This window comes from Rhodamnia argentea, chromosome 2 (assembly GCF_020921035.1).
Source record: "Rhodamnia argentea isolate NSW1041297 chromosome 2, ASM2092103v1, whole genome shotgun sequence".
Classification (NCBI taxonomy): Eukaryota; Viridiplantae; Streptophyta; class Magnoliopsida; order Myrtales; family Myrtaceae; genus Rhodamnia; species Rhodamnia argentea.
Genome location: NC_063151.1, coordinates 23253276 through 23276005, shown reverse-complemented (window position 1 = coordinate 23276005; position 22730 = coordinate 23253276). Strand labels below are relative to the sequence as shown.

The 22730-nt window shown below is 40.0% G+C and overlaps 1 protein-coding gene across 1 annotated transcript; it reads left to right on the top strand.

Annotated features, from left to right (window-relative positions):
- Positions 1–15298: 15298 nt before the first annotated feature.
- LOC115733261 (laccase-14-like) lies at positions 15299–21668 on the top strand. Its single transcript, XM_048273924.1, has 7 exons — positions 15299–15409; positions 15508–15659; positions 18343–18587; positions 19448–19573; positions 20286–20889; positions 21011–21369; positions 21469–21668. The coding sequence occupies exons 1-7, from the start codon at positions 15302–15304 to the stop codon at positions 21666–21668; spliced, it is 1794 nt and encodes a 597-aa protein (XP_048129881.1). The 5' UTR covers positions 15299–15301.
- Positions 21669–22730: the final 1062 nt, after the last annotated feature.

Sequence of the window (22730 nt, the reverse complement as noted above, 5' to 3'; positions counted from 1 at the left end):
TACACCGACAGCTTGTGAAATATCGGGCCTAGTGCATACCATAGCATACATAATACTACCCACGACACTAGAATAAGGAACACGGGACATATGCTCCTCCTCCTCCTCTCGCTGCGGCGATAACTTAACCGAAAGTTTAAAGTGTTTCGCTAATGGTGTACTCACAGACTTTGTTGATTGCATATTAAAACGTGTGATAATTTCTCAATATATTTCTTTTGAGATAGACTTAATAATCCTGCAATCCTGTCACGCAAAATCTCCATACCCAATATTTTCTTCGCAGTGCCTAAATCTTTCATCTCAAACTCAGCACTTAACTGCCTCTTGAGCACATCAATATCAGACATATTTTTCGCTGCTATCAACACATCATCAACATATAATAGCAAATATATCAAAGACCCATCCTCCAATCTCCGAAAATAAACATAGCTATCCATTTGACTCTTTAAATAGTCCCGACTAGCCATGAAAGCGTCAAACCGCTTGTACCACCGTCGAGGAGATTGTTTCAGCCCATATAATGATTTCTTTAACAAGCAAACATGGTCTTCCATACTCGGAATAACAAATCCCTCTGGTCGCCTCATGTAAATTTGTTCCTCCAACTCACCATGAAGAAACGCCATTTTCACATCAAGTCGCTCCAACTCGAGATCCCGTACAGCAACCAAGGCAAGTAAAACACGAATAGAAGTATGCCTTACCACAGGAGAAAACACCTCATTGTAGTCAATGCCCTCCCATTGGGTATACCCCTTAGCAACAAGCCTCGCTTTGTATCTCGTTGTCTCGACACTAGGAATGCCCTCTTTACGTTTGTAGACCCATTTACTTTCGACAATTTTTTGGCTCTTTAGGTACTTTAACTAGCTCCCATGTCTGATTTCGATGGAGTGATTCCATCTCTTCACTCATAACCCCTAGCCACCGCGATGACTCGGAACTAGCTATCGCCTCGCAGTAAGACGAAGGCTCATCTGTCTCCACCTCGTCACCTACAGTCAAAGCATATGCAATATATGTATAACCATAACGTACCGATGGTTTAATTTGCCTTCTTTGTCTGTCTGCGGCTATACTATGCTGCGGCCGTCTTGGTTGTTCACTATCACCGACTTCGAGAACTGCGACCTCATCTCGAGCCCGAACATCAGTTACCTCCGAGGTCTCCGGAGTCTCCACCTGAAGCTCCACCTCACTACTAACACCATGATCCTGCTGCTCTGCTGGTTGTGTCTCCGAACTCCTCTGTTGAAGCATTGCGGTCTCGTCGAAGATCACATCTCTGCCGATTAGAAAATCGGGTGATCTGGGATCGGTGCACCATAGCCGGTAACCTTTCACCCCATCTGCATAACCCAGAAATATGCACTTCTTCGACCTCGGCTCAAGCTTACCATCACTTGCATGAGCATACGTAGGACATCAGAATATTCGTAATCCGGAGTAATCAACGGGTTTCCCCGACCATACTTTCTCTCAAGTCTTCCGCTCGATAGCGGATGATGGAGATCGATTAATCGAGTAACATGCCATGTTTACTGCTTCGGCCCAAAATTCCTTGCCTATTCTAGCATGCAAAAGCATGCTCCGAGCCCGCTCAAGTAAAGTTCTGTTCTTCCGTTACGCCACGCCATTATGCTGTGGTGTCCCGTGTACCGTGAGGTGTCTCACAATCCCTTCTCTCTCGCAGAACTCCGTAAAATCTTTACCACGTAATTCCATGCCGTTATCGGTTCTCGGGCACTTGATCCGTTTATCCGATCGCTTCTCAATCAATGCCTTAAATTTCTTGAACCGATCAAACACATCAGATTTATGCTTTAGAAAGTATAACCATACCTTCCTAGAATAGTCATCGATAAATGTCAGCATATAACGAGCACCTCCTTTCAAAGGAATTAGAGACGGGCCACGTACATCCGAATGAATATATTCTACCGGTTGCTTGGTCGAATGAATACCTATAGCAAACTTAATCCTGCGCCGCTTCCCAAAGATGCAATGCTCACATAAGTCTAATTTACTTGTCTTCCGACCCTTTAACAACCCTCTATCACTCAGCATCGTCATACCCGCCTCACTCATGTGCCCTAGACGCATATGCCATAAACGAGTTAAATCAGAATCTGACTCACCCGATGAAACCGCAGCGGCTCCTGTCACGGTCTCACCCAGTAGATGATAGAGAGAACTCACTTTCTTCCCTTTCATCACTATCATAGCACCTCGAGAGATCTTGAGCGCTCCACCTTCAGCGTTGCACTTACACCTAATATCATCGAGTGTCCCCGGAGAAACAAGGTTCTTCTTGAGCTCCGGTACATGCCTCACACGTCTCAATGTGCGCACCACGCCATCGTGCATCCGAATCCGAACCCTCCCTATCCCCACAACCTTACAGGATGCGTTATTCCCCAACGAAACTCTACCACCATTTGCGGTCTGGTAAGTAGTAAACCGGTTCCTATGAGGCATCATATGACAAGAACACCGCGAATCTAGCACCCATTCATCTCCCAAACGAACTTAATTAACATAATTTGAGTCGCCACTATTAGAAACAAGACAGCCTTTGCATCACTAGTGCTCTCTCATAAATGTTCGCCACAATTTGGGTGGCTCTATCTCTATTACACTCTTATCACATCACGTTGTTTCTTAACTTGGGACAATCTCTCCGATGATGCCCCTCTTCGTGACACTCAAACACTTCAATCCGTCCCTTGGACTTCCTATGACGTGACTTAGATACGCTTTTCTTCATCTTCCTCTTCCTCTTCACTTCATTTTTCCTTTTTATTTAAATATAGATAAGTAAAAATTATTTAAATTAAATGGCCAACACCCTCGTTGCTTTACCCCGAATCACTAGTCCTCGCACTACATCTTGCACTAGGATGTCATCTCGCAACTTTCTCTACCACTCTTTAGAAAATAAGACGGACTTTACCTCTTCCAAGGTAATCGTAGTACGCCCCTGCAATAGTGAATCAGTAAAATGCTCCCATTACTCTGGTAGGGAAGCCAACAAAATCATGCCCCGCTCTTCATCATCAAGTGTCTTACCGACATTCTTCAAATCCATCATGAGTTTATTAAATTCATCTAGGTGGGTTCTGATAGACGTACCTTCAGTATATCCGAACCGGAACATCCTCTTCGGTATATATAAGCGATTGTTCAAACCCTTCGTTACATAGAGCGCCCGAAGTTTTGCCCACAATACTACGGTATCCTTCTCTTCACCAACCCTTATTAACACTTCATCCGATAAATTCAACAGGATTAAACTTCTAGCTTTTCTCATTACCACATCCTTTTCAGCATCTATCATCGTTTCGGGCAACTCAGCCTTGCCCTCCAATGCTTCTGTTAAACCTTGGGTTGTCAATAACGCCTCCATCTTGAGACTCCATAACCCAAAGTTGTTCCTCCCGTTAAACTTCTCAATTTCAGCTTTCACTCCGGACATAATTGTAATCACAAGATATCCGGATAATAATCAGACAAGCAAAAACCCCAAATCACAATCTAGAATATCCGAACCTGGCGCTCCGATACCAATTGTTGAAATATAACGGGCGGAAATTAACCCAAATCTTGCAAATAAATCAATGCGAAAGGCCCTAGAGAAATAACGATGAACAATAAAGGACACCGGAGATTACGTGGTTCGGTCCGAATATTGGTACCTACATCCACGGGAGAGCCAGCAAGAACAATCCACTATAATCGGAGAATCGGAATTACAATCGCTCAATACGCTCGTGTTTCCCGCACCTAGATTATACCCAAACCCAAAGTGTTCACAAATAAACAACTTAATTGGATATAATAAAACTCACGAAGCAAATCTATTGTTTAGAACTCCTCCGCACGCGACCGGAGAAAAGAAATCACCGTGTTCTCTCTTCTCTTTCTTCGCATCGTCTTTACGTGGAGTCCCCGAACGCGGCTTCTATTCGACTGAAAAGCAAAGGGAAAAATTCCCTTTTTATCTATACACTGTTCGCTAGGCCTCAAGGAGTCAAAGATTTCTTTTCTTCCTTATTTTGTTGACCGACCAATCCAAGATAAGCCCAAAACAAAGGTCCACGTAAATCTTTTTTTTTTCAACAGAAACAAATCCCCACATGTAATGTATATCCTTTCAAAAAGAATCCTAATCCCAATTGGAATTCTCAGATTTATTCCTTAGTAGATTTGGATCGGCTCCGTAAATGGTTTAAAAAAAACTCGAGACATATTTAACAGTTTTCACGGCCATCGTGTGCTCCTTCTCACAACAGCACAAACGGTATTTATCATTCTTCAAGTTTGGGTGGAACCCGACCAGCTTCAATGGGAGCAACAACCACCTCGCACGCGCAACCCCATCGCCAATGCGTGACGCCACAAACCCCAACTATTTGCACCTTGTCCGCTCGCTCGACTTGTCGGGCAACAGCCTAAATGGTGAGATCACGGCCCGGATAAGGAGTTGCTCAGATTTGACAGGCCTCAATTCACTCACTAGGGAGGTCCCTAATGGCTTGTACGCAATGTCGCTCAAGGAACTTTCTGTGCACATGAACCAATTGACGGGCTGATTGGCCATGAGATTGAGAATTTGAGCAATCAACCGAGGTGGCGATGATGAGGAAGATGAAGCCCTTGGCCTAGTCCTTATCGGTGGGTTCTCTTGCCGTTCGCCGCCATCAGCAGCCGGAGAAAAATGAAAGAAAATAGAAAAGAAAAATAAAAAAAACTTATTGCATGAAAATATTTTGGTAATATCATTTTTTTATTTTCTTTACTAATTTTTTAATTTTCTTTTTTTATGTGATATGAAGTTTTTATCTAGGTAACATATGCATGTGAAGAGCTTAAAATAGGTTAATTAGTTGTATGTGTTTTTCTAAAATATTAGTGTGTTTTGATAATATGTGTCAAAACGGGTCGGGTCGGGTTGGGTATGGGTCGGTTGCGAGTTAGGTCGGGTATTAGTTATTAAATATGATTCAAAATGGGGTTACACAGGTCGAACCATATTCGACCCGACGCAAACCCGACACGACACGACCCAACCCATACATTTGACACCTCTACGGATATGATGTAATAGGCTTTGTTAATGAAGATATATAATTTGAAGAAATAACGTAGTGGATTGTTTGTGGGTTCCAACAAATTTAACGGGTTATGTGGAGTAGACTCAAAGTCGGGACCAATCCAAAATATGACCGATGGTGGTGGACACATATACGCAAAAGAAATAGAATAGACTACGATATCATATTAGAAAATTTTACCTAAATAAGCTTAAACTAATATGAGAAAATATACCGCATGTATATAAAAAATATATGTGACCCATTGTCAAGCGAGATGGGACAATATTCTAATGTCACCATTCAGAGCACGTGATCCACTTTCATGGTACATTCAAAATGGGGGAAGATAAAAAAAATCTTAAATTTATTGTACATGCCAATTCGATCATAAACCTTTTGACAATTTATTAATTTAATTTTTTCGGCCAATTTTAGCCTGAAATTGATGCCGTAGATGCCGGTAGTGTCACGTAAGATGGTTGGAGCCGACGTGGATAATTTTTACAAAACTTTATAAAAGAATTTATTTTTCGTTTTTCTTTTTCATTGACGAACTTCCCCGGCCAATTGGTGAAAGCCTGCAAGCCCTCGTTGTCCACAATCTCCTAGCCCAAATCTAGCAAGGGCCTTTACATCCTTGCGAGCGACTGGTGAGAGCCTAGGCGAGGGTCGTTGGTCATAGTGACAAAGAAAAAAGAATAAAAGAATATTAAAAAAATCAAAATTTTGTAAAAAAATTTCAAGTCAAGATTAGCTGTGCCACGTAGTACAACCGGGGTCCACATTAGTAATATTCAGCCAAAATCGATTGAAACAACTAAATTATCAAAAGGTTTATAACTAAATTGATAAAATTAAAATATTTATAATTGAATTGGCATCTATAACATTTTTTAGGACTTTTTTTGGTTGTCTACCTTGAGGTAGGGGTGTGCAACTGGACCGGTTCTACGTGAGAACCGGAACGAACCACCCTAAAAATAGGTATGGGGCTCGGTTCCAGATTTTTGAAATCGGTTGGAACAGGTATGGTTCTCGGGTTCAAGCGAATATCCACCAGGGAACTGGACCGGTTATGAAACCGGGTTTCGAAATTGGTTTCATGACATAAAATGCTGAACACTAATGTGTTTTTTTTTTCTTCCTAAAATCTAACATCAGTAGTCGCGACTCAGCAACATGGTTTCTTAATCGGCACTTTTGCATGTCTCTAGATATGATTTATTGTTGATTTTTCTTTATGTATGATTTTCGGGGTCTTTGTTAGAGATTTTGTACCAAATGGATTGGCTCGCCTCATTCACTCTTGGAGGAGGAGTTAAGTCTCGAAGATTGAAAGTCGGCTTTGACTTGCAAGACAAAATGAAGATATTATTAGCGGATTTTCGTGGTAGTGCGATAGGAAGACTTGCATCTGTTGATTCAGTGTTCTAGTGGTTTGTACTATTTCTATATTTTGGATTGTTGCTTTTTTGGTAGATAGTAATTTCTATTGCTCATTTAAGGGATTATTGCTTTTGGCAAATAGTGATTTTTATTATTTATATTTTAGCTTGAATCGTTTCATTACTTCTCAAAAAAAAAAAAATTCCAGACAAAGGAGCAAAAGGATCTCGTGTAACCAAAGAATTGGACCTTAAAAATGGGGTAGGTATAAAAAAAAAAAAATTCAAGACAAACATAGTAGGTTTCAGGTTTCAAAAATTAAGAACTGGTTATAACAAGGTAGGTTTTAGATTTCAAATATAAAATTTACCCATCTCGAAAATCACTCTTATCTTGAGTGTGTGAGTTAGAGATGGGTTACAACAATATCATTGATACTACAGATACTACAGTGTTTTTCTTTTTTTCACGAGGAAGTGAGTTGCCAATGCTTGATTGTTTGAGTCCGACCGCTATATTGGGTACGGCTTTTTGGTGGAGTAATTCGTACTAATTGCTTGATGTCTGCTTGTTCGTTTCTCTACTAGATAGATGCCTTTTTCTTTCTTCAAAAAGCTACTAACTAGTACAAAACACGATTGAAGCTTCACTTATTGTCCTTTATTTTTTTGGTCCAACGTAATTATGTCCTTGTACAATGACAACACATGGACAAGTCATAGTCATTTACACGTAGGGGCAAGCAACGGTGGGCCCCGCGAAATTATTGAACAGTGTCAATTCTACATTGAATGGCGACTCGACCTTAAGTCGCATCTAGGCTTTTTTTGGAATTTATTGAGCAAGTCGGAGGCAATCTAAGATGGAGTTAGATTGTGTTGTAACTAGTAGGTTAATTTGTCTTTCTTTGCTGACCTGTATTCTTTAGCATAATGTTTCATCTTATCACAATTATAACACTTCAAATTCCTCCTTGGTCCTGATTTAAACATTCTCTTAACTTGCCTCTTTTATCATAATTCTGTAGATTTCTTCATTGGTATCTCTCCATGTTTTGCGGGACAAGAGTTTCTCTCCATATATTTCATGATTAAGAGCCTCTAATTAAGAAACACAATTGATGTATTTTCTCCTAGTTTCTTAATGAGCAACCTTTTCTTTAATCATGCTCATAAAAAACGCCTCGTAAGGAGCATAGTTGTTTGATGCCACATCCAATGTATCCCAGCTGTCGAGGAGAGTAGCAAACAACAAACATGCCTGCAATTCATCACCGAGATCGGTTTTCAAATTTGTCAACTAATTTACATCATCTTGAAGGTCGCTCCTGTGATTAGATATGATGCTCACTTTTTGGTATCTCAAGTTGACATGTCTTTTACTAAGAATGCTTTATTTTGTGGGGTTCCTCCTTTCACAAAAAGTTTGCAATTTCTTCTACAATGTTTCGACATTTGTCTCTTGAGCGACATGATAAAAATACCATAATCAATCCACTGACAATTAAAGCCAACCGTTTTAGAGTCCATTCGCTCTCATTCACCAAGAGCTCCAATCTGTCCAGGATTAGTATTTTCTCCAAAACTTAACAAACTGATATCAAATCAATCTTAGCAGCAAGAAGCGGCAATATTCCAGCAATATCAACCACAACCAGTAAATATAGTGCTGACAATTAAAGATAAAGCTGAAAAACAACACCCACGATTTTTACGTGAAAAACATGATACGGGGAAGTCACCACGACTAGTAAATATAGTGCTGAGAATTAAAGACAAAGAAGAAAAAGCAACACCCACGATATTTACGTGAAAAAACACGATACGGGAAAAAATAATACTTCTGCTAGTCATTAAGAATAGAAAGATACACAATAATTCATTTTGCTAGTCACATAGCTAGAGGTTCAACACATCAACTGTATAGCTATATCTCACCACTACCACGATGGGTTAACACAAATATAATCAGGAACTACCCACGGCAGATAGTTTGGAGAAGAATTTCGTTGAACAAACCGATCAACTCGTAAATCTTGATCTCACAAACAACAAACCAATGTTTCAGCCAATTCCGGCAAGATTTCACGTTCGAATTTGGGCCGAAAGAAATTTGCCTCTTCTCCTCTGAACGCACCGTCTCTCTCTCTCTCTCTCTCTCTCTCTCTCTCTCTCTCTCTCTCTCTCTCTCTCTCTCTCTCTCTCTCCTTTCTTTTTCTGCGATGGCTCATTTCTCTCTCTTTGTTTTCAAGATTGTTCAGCCTTGTTTGTAGTTTTCTCCGACAAAAAAAAAAGCCCTCTGTTTTTCTTGTCTTCTATTCTTTGTTTACGAAGAGTTGGGCTGGACCCCATGATGTGGCTGGCACTGTCATTAATACGTGATTATGGCCATTGAATTCTCTTCAAAGAATTCTCTTCAAATTCAACCCATTCAATCAAAATTAGGGCGACACTATTTCTATTCTCTATATGACCAAATCCATCCCCGTTTACACTAAAAAGATAAAATGGCCCTCAATCAAAATTAGTTGCCATAATTAATCATTTCGGATGTTTTTTCGAGTGTATTAAAAAAATTGGTGTATTTTTAGACATTTTTTATGATGTTCTACACGTTTCGTGTAAAAGTATCTCATTGATAATAAGGAAAAAAGACAAATTCTTTGATGAAGTAAAAATATTAAAAGTCTCTCTTTTATCATTGCTCTTATATTAACTTATCTATTTGTTGTTTCGCTTATCTCCAAAGTTCACTTTCTAGGTGAATTTTTTTTTATTAATTTCATTTTTCTAAAATATATATCGAGTCTTTTTACTAACTATATTATGTTTTTCGTTGACTGACTATATTAGAGGATTGTCTTTTTTCCTTTACAATTGGCGAGATATTTTTACTCAAAATATGTAAGACGATATAGAAATATATAGGAGTACACTAAAAGTATTATGCAAGACAAAACATCTTGATATATTTTCATAAACACTTTATAGATGGATTTAATTTTTATTAATCACAATAATGTGATTCACAGGCATTTTAAAAAATATTTTATGCAATGTTTTGATTTAATTGAATTTCATCTTTAAAGTTTCATGTTGGAGAATGTAATTATAATTTTATTTTGGAAAGTCTTGAAAGAATTTTTTTTTTTTTTTGCTTCATCTGATCGGCATATATTATACATATGGGATTTGATGGCGATGTGCCCAACAAAAGTGAAAATTATAAATAAATGATTTCCCTAGAAAATTGTATGAGTTAAATTATTTCTAGATCCTACTTGATAATTTATCCATAAATTTGATTGGCAACGTAGAAAAGAATGAGGTTTCTTTAAAATTTCTCTTAACAATTTTTATGGAACTAACAATTAAAAAATATAGTGCCTTTTAATATACATGAGAATTTTAGCTTTTTGGTAACTAAATCCCACATAGAATTAGAAAAAGTAAGAAAAAGGAAAGAAATAAAACTGGGGTCACCACTTTAAATTGCAATTGAATGATCGAGGGCTATTTTGTCTTTCTAGCGTAAATGGGGTGGATCATATAGAATGTGAAAATAGTATCATCCTCCAAGTTATCTTCTTCTTTTTTATATAAAGCATGTTAAAAGACGTTGAGACATGACTGGTACTTGAAGCTAAAAGTATCTAACTGACAAAACAACAAACTGCACGATTTGAAATTTGGTATATTTCATAGCCTAATGTATGGGTCATAAGTTTCCTTATTGCATTGAGCTTCCTCCTATGACATGATTTGGTCTCTATATACAGATATAAGATTTATGCTAACTAAATTAAAAGAAACAAAATGATGTGGGTGAGTGGGCTTCCCCCAGGTTAAGCGAAAATCAGTATCCAACGGATTTGAACTCAGGATAGCTCGAGGGCGTTCATCATATCTCGTTACACCCTTACAGTGAAAGATTGCTTTGTTCTCGTTGTGGACATAGGCATTTGATCGTTGGGCCTCGTGTATCTTGTGCGTTTCGTTGCACTTTGTACCATTATTATTATTATTATTATTATTATTATTATTATTATTATCCAGGATCTGCCAGTTGTAATCGGCCTTCGCCCTTTCCGACAGCGACTATACCTAGAGGGAAGTTGGCCCCGCAGCCCATCAGCAATGGCCCCTCATTTTATTTTTTTTTTGTACCATTATTTTTGCCCGTTCCTTTCATAAAAAATCTCGAGTTTATTATTCCGGATCATTACATGGAAGTCTTCTTTGGAAGGACACGTACGGAAAATATGTTTCTGACATCCACGTGGGGGACTAAAATATGAGTGGGCGGTGGTCCACGCGAAACAAAAGAATTGTTAATCAGATATCGAAACGTGCCGTTGTTTTGGTCAACATTGACCGACAAGTCGACGTCCATCCTCCTTTTGACTTACAAGTACAGGCCTCAGTTGAGTAAAGAGGCTGATAAAGAGAGTCTCGAATTTCGTGAACTCTCGTCCTGTAAAGTTTTTTCGCTATGTAAATAAATGGGATTTCCAAGGAACAAATTTATCACTGAAAATAAAAGAGGTTTGAGCACGTACATGGGAGCATGCACATATATCTTTGTGGCCAAGTACAAAAGAAAAAAAAAGCGCACAAGCTTTCGTCATCGTGACAAAGTTAGAGAGAACGATCGAAGGAAGCTTTGCTTGGCTTATCCTTAAGATTATTGGATTTTTTTTTTTTGGAGAAGATAAGAATAGGATCCATTTTTTTTTAGGTGGGCAAGCACTGCCTTTAAGGATGTTCCGCCCCTCGACATATGAAACTCGATGCAACAGACTCTAGCGACTATCATCCGAGATACAATAGACATTCCTCTTTACTCTACACTAAACTATAGAAGAAACATAAACAAAAAAATCATGTGTGAAACCCAAGGAAATTGTCAAAAAACTTCTACATATTTTGTATTTTTGCTAATTCAGTTCTAAACAATTTAAGTTTTCCAATTCAGTCATAAACACTTTTACTTTTTTCAGTTCAATCATATTAGTCGGAAATCACTTACGTGGACGCCACCTATCCTATGTGGCTCCCGCAGTATTCACGTGAATAATTTTTAATAATTTTTTTAATTTTTTTTCCTTTTTTCTATTTCCTTTTTCTTTTTTTCCCCTTTCTTCTTCTCCCTCAATCACTGCCAACGTCAGGCTAGGGAAGCCCCCGCTGGCCCTTGTGAGGGCAACCCTCGTCAGCCCCTGGCAAGGACGACCCTCGCTAGATCTAGCAAGGAGCCGCCCTCGCCAGCCTAGGTGATGCAAACGGCCCTCGCTCAATGTCGACGATGGGCTACTAGGCGAGGGCGGCCCCTACCCGATGCCGACGGTGGTCAAGTGCGGAGAAGAAAATGAAAAAAAAAGGAAAAAGTTAACAAAAAAGGAAATAAAATAAAAAATAAAAATATATTAAAATATTATTAACAATTGTCCACGCCATTACTAGCGATGTCACATAGGATGAACGGCATCCAATTAAGCAATTTCCGGCCACTAGAACTAAATCGGCAAAAGGTGAAAAGGTTTAGGATTGAATCGACAAACTTAAAAGGTTTAAAATAGAATTGGCAAAAGTGCAAAAGATTTATGACCTTTTCGACAATTTTCCGGTAAAACCCAACAGAGAAAGGACAGAAAATGGAAAGAGAGAAGAATTTCTTGTTGAGGTGTGTACGCACGGAGTATCAATTTGTATGTACATAAAAGAGAGACCCAGTTTTCCTTCATCAATTCTTATATCAAATCAAAATCTATTACGAAGACCTGAAGTAGCTAGATGCGATGACACCTTCTATCAACGACGTTACAAAACTGTTTGAAACAACCAACAGCTATTGCATCACTTCTGCGGCTGCAGCTGCTTCTGCATCAATTTTCGTTTTATCGGATGCGGCTGATGCAAATGGTGTTGATGAGGTGGAGGATGAGTATCTGAGTGGAGCCTACTCGGATGTGGATTGTCCACCATGAAGACAGAAGAAATCTTACTTGTGCCAGAGATAATTTGTTTGGAGAGTCGGTGGATGCAAGATATAAATTGCCTAGCCTCCTCCACTTGTACATATGCCCAAAAACACTGCATCCAATGACGGTGGTGTGTGCAGTGAGTACAGTGAGTAGAGAGTTTAAATAGAGTATTAAAGACGAGCAGTTTCAAATTCCGTATAAATTTCATTTAAAATATAGAATCTATCCATTAGAGCATGTTTTTTTTATTTTTTAGAAATTAGAACCTACTTAGCATATCCTAGAACCTACATTATTACAGGTTCCAAGTTTGGTTACATGGTCTATCCTGGTTCCACCTATATTTTTCAATTGAACAATTGCGGTAAATCATCACATGTGTCATCATTTGTTGTTATAATCAATCGACCACAACTCCTATTTAGACACATTAACAAAGTAAATGTCTCGGTCATAAATATTGTCGAAAATAGAAGCGTAGACTAATGGTTCCGGCTCGTCACCGGACACAATGAAATAACACGGGATCGCACGAAGACACAAACTAAAAAAAAAAAAAACATAAAAGCTTGTTACAGGTTCTAAGTTTCACTGTCCGTCGGAACAACTTTTCAATTTTTAGAATTTTGAATCTGCTATGCATACTTTGAAACTTGGAACTATGCTCATCCCTAGTTAACGTGAGAGTGTCTTGTGTGTGGGTGGTGTTGAGTGTCTCTTTCTTGAAATATACGAGAGAGTGTTAATTGGAATTGGGAATCACTTGAAGTTCAACAGTACCTATGCTAGAAGATTGAGAAATAGGCAACCAAACGCAACCTGGCTTTGCTAATGAGTGCCTATGTAAATGTTCAACAAAGTTTGGAAGTGTTAGTGTCTTTTGGTCTATTTAGAAATGCAACAAAGCAAATAAGTGTGTTAGTATCATTAATATTCTGAGGATCACTCCTAAGTTATTCTAGATTGCACCTTTTGGAACAAAATCATTCTCATTTATTCTGTTCACCTTTTCATGCAACATAAACGGCATTTCACTTTAACGGTCAATTGGGTCCACTTGACTAACTTGTGGTCTCTTCTCCTTTTTCGTTTCTTATCCTCCAAAATTCAATGTACACATAAATACAATTTAGATGTATAAATATTAATACGTATACAAACACTCCATTCAAGGAATGGAGTAATTCAAACCACTGGGGGTTTACCCTAGTGGTTATTCTTCTCACTTGAGAAGGGAGAGGTGGGAGGTACGAACCCGCACCTTCGGGAGGAGTTGAGGTGGGCACCTGTGAAAAGGGAATAGGATTTCGCAATACACATGGCACACACGATGACTTATAAAATAGAATAGAATAAGATCAGATTAAAAAGAAAAAAAAAAGAATGGAGTAATTCCTCACAAGCTTCTGCTAGATTCTCGGGTAGTTCTTGATCAAATATATTAAACTCCAACTCCAATGAAGACAATTATTCTCTGGTTAGGATCATAGCCGACAATGACCATTAGCCTCTCTTCTGTAATAAAAAAAAAATTGTGCCATCGGGTTCTCTTCTGGTGAATTTGTCCTCCACTTTTATTTGTGTCCGCTTGCCAGTTCGACAAAGTTCAGAAAGAGTGCCGACCCCATGTTAAATATTAGCAGCCCACGCCCATTGGTACATGTGCCTTTGGAAAAACACGCACACATTCACCTAGGACAAATTGTCCAAAATATACTGACTCTATTGTATTTTTTTTTATTAATTCACCCATAAATCTTTTAATTTTACCTATTTAGCCCAAAACCTTTTCACTTTGGACCAATTGAGTCAATCCGGCCAATTTTAACCTGAAATCGTTGACATGGACTTCGGTCATCTTACGTGGCTCGATTAGCGCCGACATGGATAATATTTAATAAAATTTTAAAATTTTGATATTTTTAATTTTTTTTATTTATTTTCTTTGTTTTTTCCTCTCTATTCTCATGGCCGGCAAGGGCCGGCAATCGCAGCCATGGGCAAGGTCGTGATGGCCTCACCCAAATCTACGCGAGGCCGGGCGAGGGCCGCAACACTCGCCCGAGGTTGGCGAGGCGTTGCTGCCTTGGCTAGCGGCTGGCAAGGGCCAGGGAACCCTCACCGGTTGTGACAATAGAAAGGAAAAAAAAAAAGAAAAAATTAATTTAAAAAGTCAAAAATTAAAATATCACTAAAAATTATCCACATCATTGCCAGCCGTGCTACGTAGGATGTCCAGCACCTATATCGGTGATTTTCAGCCAAAATTGATCGGAATGACTCAATTGGCCAAAGGTGAAAATGTTTAAGACTGAATTGGCAAAAAATGCAATAAGTTTAAGACTTTCTGGACAATTACCCCCACTGACCTCTATAGTGCATATGGGCTCGCCTATTAACCGAAGTTTCTTGGAGAATTGAAGAAGTTAGCGATGGTTTCTTGAGCGTCTAGACTAATCTCAGGGAACAAACGCCGGTTCTCTCTGATGTTAACACACACATTAGTTTGCACCGACAGATCTCAAGTGAGACCAGATAAACCAGATATCAGTTCTACACTGTTTGCATACCTTGGGTTTTGACACTCCCCCATCACTATTTCTTCTTCAAACTTTTATGATGTGATGAAAGAGCACACCCGTAGCTCCTTTCAGCTGCAAGGAACGACAGTTTCGGTCGGAGAAGTTGACCGGAAGATGAATAAGACATGCGATCTTAGCTTTCAGCTTTAGGGGGACGACCGTTTGGTTTGGTTGATTGCGATGGCGAGGCGCTATAAACAACAGGCACGATGGTCCAAAATCTCTCTCCACGTAGAAAAGCAAAGAAAATGGTTTTGATAAGCAGCCATAAGACATGGCCCTTCTTATCTTGGGCCATCCTCGTTGCCCAGTTGCTTTGCATGGCTCGAGCCGACGTCCATTTCTACGACTTCATCGTGAGTTTTCAATCCCGATTGTCGCCGCCGTTTCATGCACGGGAATGTGATTCGGACTGAGTTGCTTATCGTCATTTCTTCTCTTCGGTGGTGTGCAGTTGAAGGAGACGAGCGTGACGAAGCTGTGCGAGACGAAGAGCATCATGACGGTGAACGACAGCTTCCCGGGGCCGACAATTGAAGTGCAGAAGGGGGACACAGTGTTCGTGAACGTTCATAACCACGGAGATTACGGGGTCACACTTCACTGGTAAGCGATTCTTCCTTTGCCTTCCTTCTCTTATAATCCAGTACTTTGACCGTCTTGGTGATTGTTTCTTGTTGATTAGCTTCTTCTTTTTTAAATTTTCTCTTCATGGAAGTCCAAAGTATAGTAGTGTCGCGTCTGCACTCCTTCGTCTGCTAAATTGCATTGTTTTTAGAGGACGCTTACTGCCATTCGCTTGATTTAGTTTGACTTTTAGTCGATGAAATTTATTGTTCTCTTCAAGCTTATTCTCTCCTCCTCGTCTTGGAACAACAGATGAATCATTAAAAATGCGATAGCTCGTAATCTTGGCTTGATTTCAGAACCAAGATGTTCACTAAATTTGAACTAGAAATGAGAAGATTGAAGAGACGAAGCAATGGCTCGTAATCTTGTGGTAATTAAGATTGGAACATCTTGGTTCTGACATCGAATGACCCCACAAAAAAAAATAAAACAAAAAGACACACACACACATACACGAATTTGTGTGACTATTTGATTGCACATGCACATTGTCCTTCATTTCCTTTTCCTGTCTGTGTCACATTTACGGGGTTTTTTTTTTTTTTCCAAAATATGGTAAAAAAAAGATTACCAATTTAAGTATTCTTGTAAATATCTTACCGATTTTGGGCACGTGCGCTTCTATTACAGGCGCACAACCTTAATTTTTTTTTTACTTTCTTTTTTTTTTTGCTGCACATTTTATACATTTTTATTTTTTTATATTTATAATAACATTTATTTGTAACGTATATATTTATACAACTCGAACGATGACGACAATGACACGGAGGCAACTCGCGGGCACGGCGGCGGCACGAGGCTCGCGGGCTTGCGGTGCACGGGAGTCCTCGGGCGGTGGTTGGCTCGAGTGGTCGAACAAAGGGGCGGCACAGCGACACAACACCGTAGTGGGGTGGCGGCAAGAGCTTTGTGTGGCTACAAAAAGAAAAAGAAAGTAAAAAAAAAAAAATTTAAGGTGTTTTGCGCCTGGAGCCTTGTGCGCCTCCCATAGAGGCACGGCAACACGGCGACACAACACCAGCTCTCGCCGCCGCTCCACTGCGGTGCCGTGACGCTGTGCCACCCCTTCGTTCGACAGCTCGAGCCAACCGTCGACCCGCTGTTTATCCTTGTCTTTGCCACCCAGCCACGAATCACTCATGATCCTTCCGCCGGTGGGCTGTGCCGACCCGAGATCCGCGGACTCACAACCCCCAACCGCACCGCCATGCCCCGCCGCCCTCCGTCGACCCACTGCCCGAGGACTCCTGTGCGCTGCAAGCCCGCAAGTTACATCCGTGTCGTCGTCGTCGTCGTCGGAGTTGTATAAATATATACTTTATAAATAAACGTCATTATAAATATAAAAAGGAAAAAAAAGTATAAAAAGGAAAAAAAAGGTTGTACGCCTCTTTGGGAGGCGCACAGTATGCCCTAAACCGATAAAATTTTTACAAAAATCCTTAAATTGGTAATGTTTTTTTTTTCTTTTACCATATTTTGGACAAAAGCCCCACATTTACGTGCCTGGCCCGACGAAACCAATCACCTGCACCGACCGGTTTAAGTTACGACCGACTTCACGTGAACCCCACCATAAGATTCGAAGGCTCAAATACATTCGGACAGAACATGATTAGTGCAATCACTTGGATCGGCTCAGATAGATTATTGCACGCAAAACGGTCCCGACCCTAAGGATCTGCCATTGGAATGCCTTCTAATGTCATTGAATATGTAATTTTTCATTCATTAGAAGACATGGAGTCACTGAGCTTAACCAAGACCATGTGCACCTTTTCATTCCATTGTCAAACTGTTTGGCGGTGTAATTACATTTTCTTTTGACTATAATTAGGGGGAAAGAGTCAGGCAACTTTAGATTCATCGGACATAGATGTTTTGTCAATAAAAAGTTAGGTACAAGATCGAAGATTAATAACACCACCCGACGGTCAACTCAATTGGGGACTGGTTCCAGGATGGACTTCATTTGTGTGGCGGAGCTTTGCCTTTGAAAGTACCCACGTAGTTCCAAAATCCAAGCTAGCCAGTTCGTTCGACATACATACTTGAATATGTATATGTATATATTTAGAGTCTCGAGTAATTTATAGGAAATTTTTTTTAAAATTAAAAAAGAAAAAGAACAAATGAAGCTTTGTAATTGGCCCGTGCCCATTAAACTTGACATTTTGATTAGAATTAGGCCTAACAAGATACCTTTATGTGGCACCAACTTAGAATTACCCTTTCGAACTTCCCATGCAAGCAATCAGACTTTTACCGCCGCTCGTCACTCTATACTTTTAAGTACATATGAGCATCCGATTATCAGGGGTCTTTTGAAAATTACTTCTGAGATTTACCGGGTTTACCTCGACATAGGTTGCACCTACTAGTGCATCCGATTGCTTTTCCTCGACGGTCAAGACAATACCAAGCAACAAAATCTCACGTTGTTTGCCATTTGGTCTGTCGAAAGTTGCGCAAATATGATGAATATGTTGCTAAAAAGAGCCTACTTGACAGGCTGATGGAGTATCAGTTCGATGGAAATGGTCCCCGGACTACACGATGCAATGTGTCTCTGAATACATAATTGAGCCTCATTAGGTAGTTCTTCCGTTCAAGGGGACATTGCGTTATTTTGACTAGTAGCTATGTTTTAACGCAGGCATGGGGTAAAGCAGCCAAGGAACCCATGGTCGGATGGACCGGAGTTCATCACCCAATGTGTGATAGGACCCGGAACAAACTTCACGTACGAAGTGATATTCTCCGATGAGGAAGGAACTCTATGGTGGCACGCTCATAGTGATTGGACACGAGCTACGATTCATGGTGCTATTGTTATCTCGCCAGAATTGGGAAAGTCATATCCCTTCCCAGAGCCCGACGACGACAAGGTTATCATGATCGGTATGTGAGTCAATCTCCTACTATCTACATGATCTAGTGCTCTAGTTATCGAAAGACGAGAAACTAACTATGTCATATATGCACAAAATCAGCTTTATAGTTGGTTAAGCAATCGCGTGCAACCTTACAATGGAGATAACCCCAACATGAATTAGCAATTACGGACTTCTCGTCATTTTTTCATTGCACTATAGTTTGGGACAAGTAGAGCAGTTTCTTGTGGTTGGGGTAACTTGTTCCCACTAAGGCAACTGATGCGAGGCTCTTTATGACTTTTAGTAATGTCAAGAAGGCAGATCTGGTAAGCCGCGTATGTTGAATTTGGTTCAGAAGATTGTGATATTCTCGTAACGAGTCTGGGCCGCGAAATTGTACAAGCTAGGATTCGTCTTTTCGTTCACGTCGAAAGAGTTTGCGATTGACTTTTCATAATAATTCGTGATGTTTAAGCTGGCTAACCTCAATCGATATGAGATTTTGCAGGACCGTTGCCAACTGTTATAAAAGAAAGCGCGGTTTGATATATAATTCTTCTATCACTTCCTCTCAGGCATAGACCGGACTTTTGCCTAAGCCTAAACCGTGGAAATGCGAAATTTGAGAGCCAAATAGGAGCCTGAAAAGTATTTGAACTCAGGACATTTTGCCTTGATAACACTGTGAGATTTAGTGATAGATGAAGACATGATTTCCCATCTAATTATTCTGTCATTCCAAATGCAGACTATAGTTATCTTAAAAAATAAGATATGTCTCGCTTTTTCTTTTGGTTTTTGTCGCGTCACCATTCTCTTAGCGTGCTCAATTTAATTTATTACCCTTGTTATTTAATATCGTCCGTCCTTTGGCCAAATGAACAGCTGCTTGGTACACGGGGGACTTGAAGGAATTGGTGGACGAGGCAATGAAAGATGGAACTGATTTGCCACATTCAGATGGTTACGCCATAAATGGCGAGCTTGGGGATTTTTGCACTTGCTCCCAAGGTACTTCCTCCAAACTTAACAAGTCTTCTTTAAATCACGTGTTAAACATATGTTTATCAAAAAGCATTGCGAATTTTCAAATAATTGATCATGCGTTACCGAAAAAAAAAATGGTACATAGAAAATCAATAGAATTTATATTTAATCTCCTGACGCGTGTTTTCTTAATAATGCCTTTTGAGTTCACCTTAGTTTCAGTGCATTTCAAGTGGGGAAAAAAAAATGCGACATTTCTAGTTAGTTTGATGCAAGATTGTTAGGCCTTCCATACCTAGGTGAGATGTGAAGCCAATCAACCAAGCCAACATTGAACAACCATAATAGCACAACGGAAGCAATGAAAGAGGATTCAAAGAACATGGCGATACCGAGATTTACGTGGAAAAGCCGTTTTCTACGTGAGAAGGGAAAAAACTAGGGGGCGACGAAATTCACTAACCAACTTCAATCAAGAGTTTAAAAGAGTTTAATCACACCAAGAACTACAAAGACTCAATATTCCCCTTTTACAAGAACTTACACCCTAAGCTCCAAATTACAAAGCATGTGTCAAATTGAATATCAAGCACTTGATAAGAATGTGTTGCGTGATAAATCAATTATGTAGACTCGCTTTTGCTAATTAGGTAACCCTTCTTTTCTCTGTGAGCGTACAAGTCTCATGCAACTAATAAAATTAGGGTTGACAAGTTGATCGAAATTCTCGGTGCAGAAACAACGCATCATTGGTACGTTGATTACGGGAAGACGTATCTCCTTCGAATAGTCAACGCTGTCATGAATGCTGAGCTCTTCTTTGCCATCGCCGACCACAACCTGACGGTTGTCGGGATGGACGGAGGATACGTAAAGCCGATCGTCACGACTTACATCATGATAAGTCCAGGACAGACCATGGACGTGCTGCTCACGGCTAACCAACCTCTCGGAAGGTACTACATTGCCACGAGGCAATACTCTAGCGAAGACGCCGAAGTCACCGGATTCGACCATAGCATCGGATCGGCCATCTTGCAATATAGAGGGAACTATAGCTTGCCGTCACCACCGGTCTTTCCAAACGCTACACTCCCTCTCTATTTGGACTTTGGAGCCGCATTGAGATTTACAAATCAGCTGAGAAGCTTGGCAAGTGAGGATCATCCGGTTGATGTTCCAGGAGATGTAAGTACGAAGATGTTCATTACCGTGTCCATGGGTGAGATTTATTGTCCCAATAGCTCTTGCACTTCGGTGAGTGGCAACAAACTTGGCTCAAGCTTGAATAACGTTAGTTGGGTCAACCCATCCCTGGATGTGCTATCGGCCTACTATAGGTAACATCGTCCCCTCCTTTCTCCGATCTCGATCTCTCGATCTCTCCATGGTTCAAACTCTCGATACCAATAAGTGAACGTGCATGGAATTCTCATTAATGGGTTGCATTTTCTTGGGCAGAAATCTTAGTGGAAGTTATACAGCGGATTTCCCGGATTGGCCTCCTTCCATGTATAATTTCACGGGAGATGACCTGCCGGATAGTGTTGACATGACGTACCAGGGGACCAAAGTAAAAGTACTGAACTACAATGAGACGGTGGAGATTGTTTTCCAAGGTACAAACGTGTTGAAAGGCTCCATGAACCATCCCATGCACTTGCACGGTCACAACTTCTACGTCGTCGGAACTGGTCACGGGAACTTTGACAGCAAGATGGATCCCAGGACGTACAACTTGGTCGACCCGCCCCACGTGAACACGTTCGGGGTCCCTAAAAACGGTTGGCTAGCAGTAAGATTTACTGCTAATAATCCCGGTGCGTATATCTTTTATCTCTCAGCAGGCATCATCTGTTAGAAGCATTGGTCCGGAACCGCATCATTTAACGTTAATCTTGTGGTTTTGATTTGGACAGGCGTGTGGTTTTGGCATTGTCATCTGGACCGACACATGAGCTGGGGGATGGACACGGCCTTCATAGTGAAGGATGGAGGGACTTTAGAGACGAGTCTCCGACCACCACCTGCCCACATGCCGCCATGTATGGACATGGGATCTTACGACATATCAATGCAAACATCGAGCATTGATCATGTAGAAATGCAACAGCTGTGAAGCGACTTGATTGGATAAATAGAACTCTATTTGCTGAAAAAATCAAGCATAACTTGAAATTTGGTGGGCTAAAGCTCGAATGTTCTTGCACAAGTTTTAGTAAAGAATCAATTGACTCCATCGTTTCTCATGTTCTGAATTTTCTTCTGGGCTGGCGACCGAATCACGCATTTTTCTCTTCTTTCTCGAAGCAAAATCAACCAAAAAGAAAACGGAAAAAAAAGGAAAACTGCAAATATCACTCTCAACCACCCCACTCATTATACTAAATACCTTTTTTCAAAACCAGTAAGAAAATCGATTATGTAAAAGTTTTTGGATAATTGTAAGACTAACAATCTGTTTTAAGCCAAAAAACTATAACAAATAATTAAAAATTATTGTCGGATCCAGTTTTTTAAAAATATGTGGTTCACGATATATTGATTTTATCACAATCATCTAAAAATGATTATGCTAGTAAAAACCAGCCTATAATTATCATTCTCACGTTTTCTATTTCATTTCAAGTTGCACATGCCGCCCAACCATGATTTGCAAATTGTCACTTTATTTCCCAAATTTATCCTCGCCCAAATCAAATCTTCATTTTCGTCCAACTAGATTCAGCATAGTTGGTAAACAAGGATCAATTTTTTTTCAAATTGATTGCAAAAGAGGGGAAATTGGGCACTCTTTCATGCATGTATTGTATCTCGACAAAGGAAAACGAGTCGTTGTCTATTTGCCAGGCCATCCGCTTGAACCAAAGGCAGTTATTGATGCTATGACGAAAAATCTTGAGAAAATAACTAAAGAAATATATGAAAATCTAATTAGGTCTCAAGAAGAAAATCGATCTTTTATTATCAATCACAATTTTCATATTGGACGCAACACGTGTTTTATTCTATGCAAAGTGAGTAACCTTATCAAGGCTTGACATGTCGCGAATCTTCTTGGAAGAGAGGTGTGCCTTCGGGAATGCAGACATTGGTGGTGCATGGTTGTCGTTCGCATTAATTGGAATTTAAAAAAAAAATGTGGACTCGCTCTTTTTTCCCCCTTCTTTTTGAGCTTGAC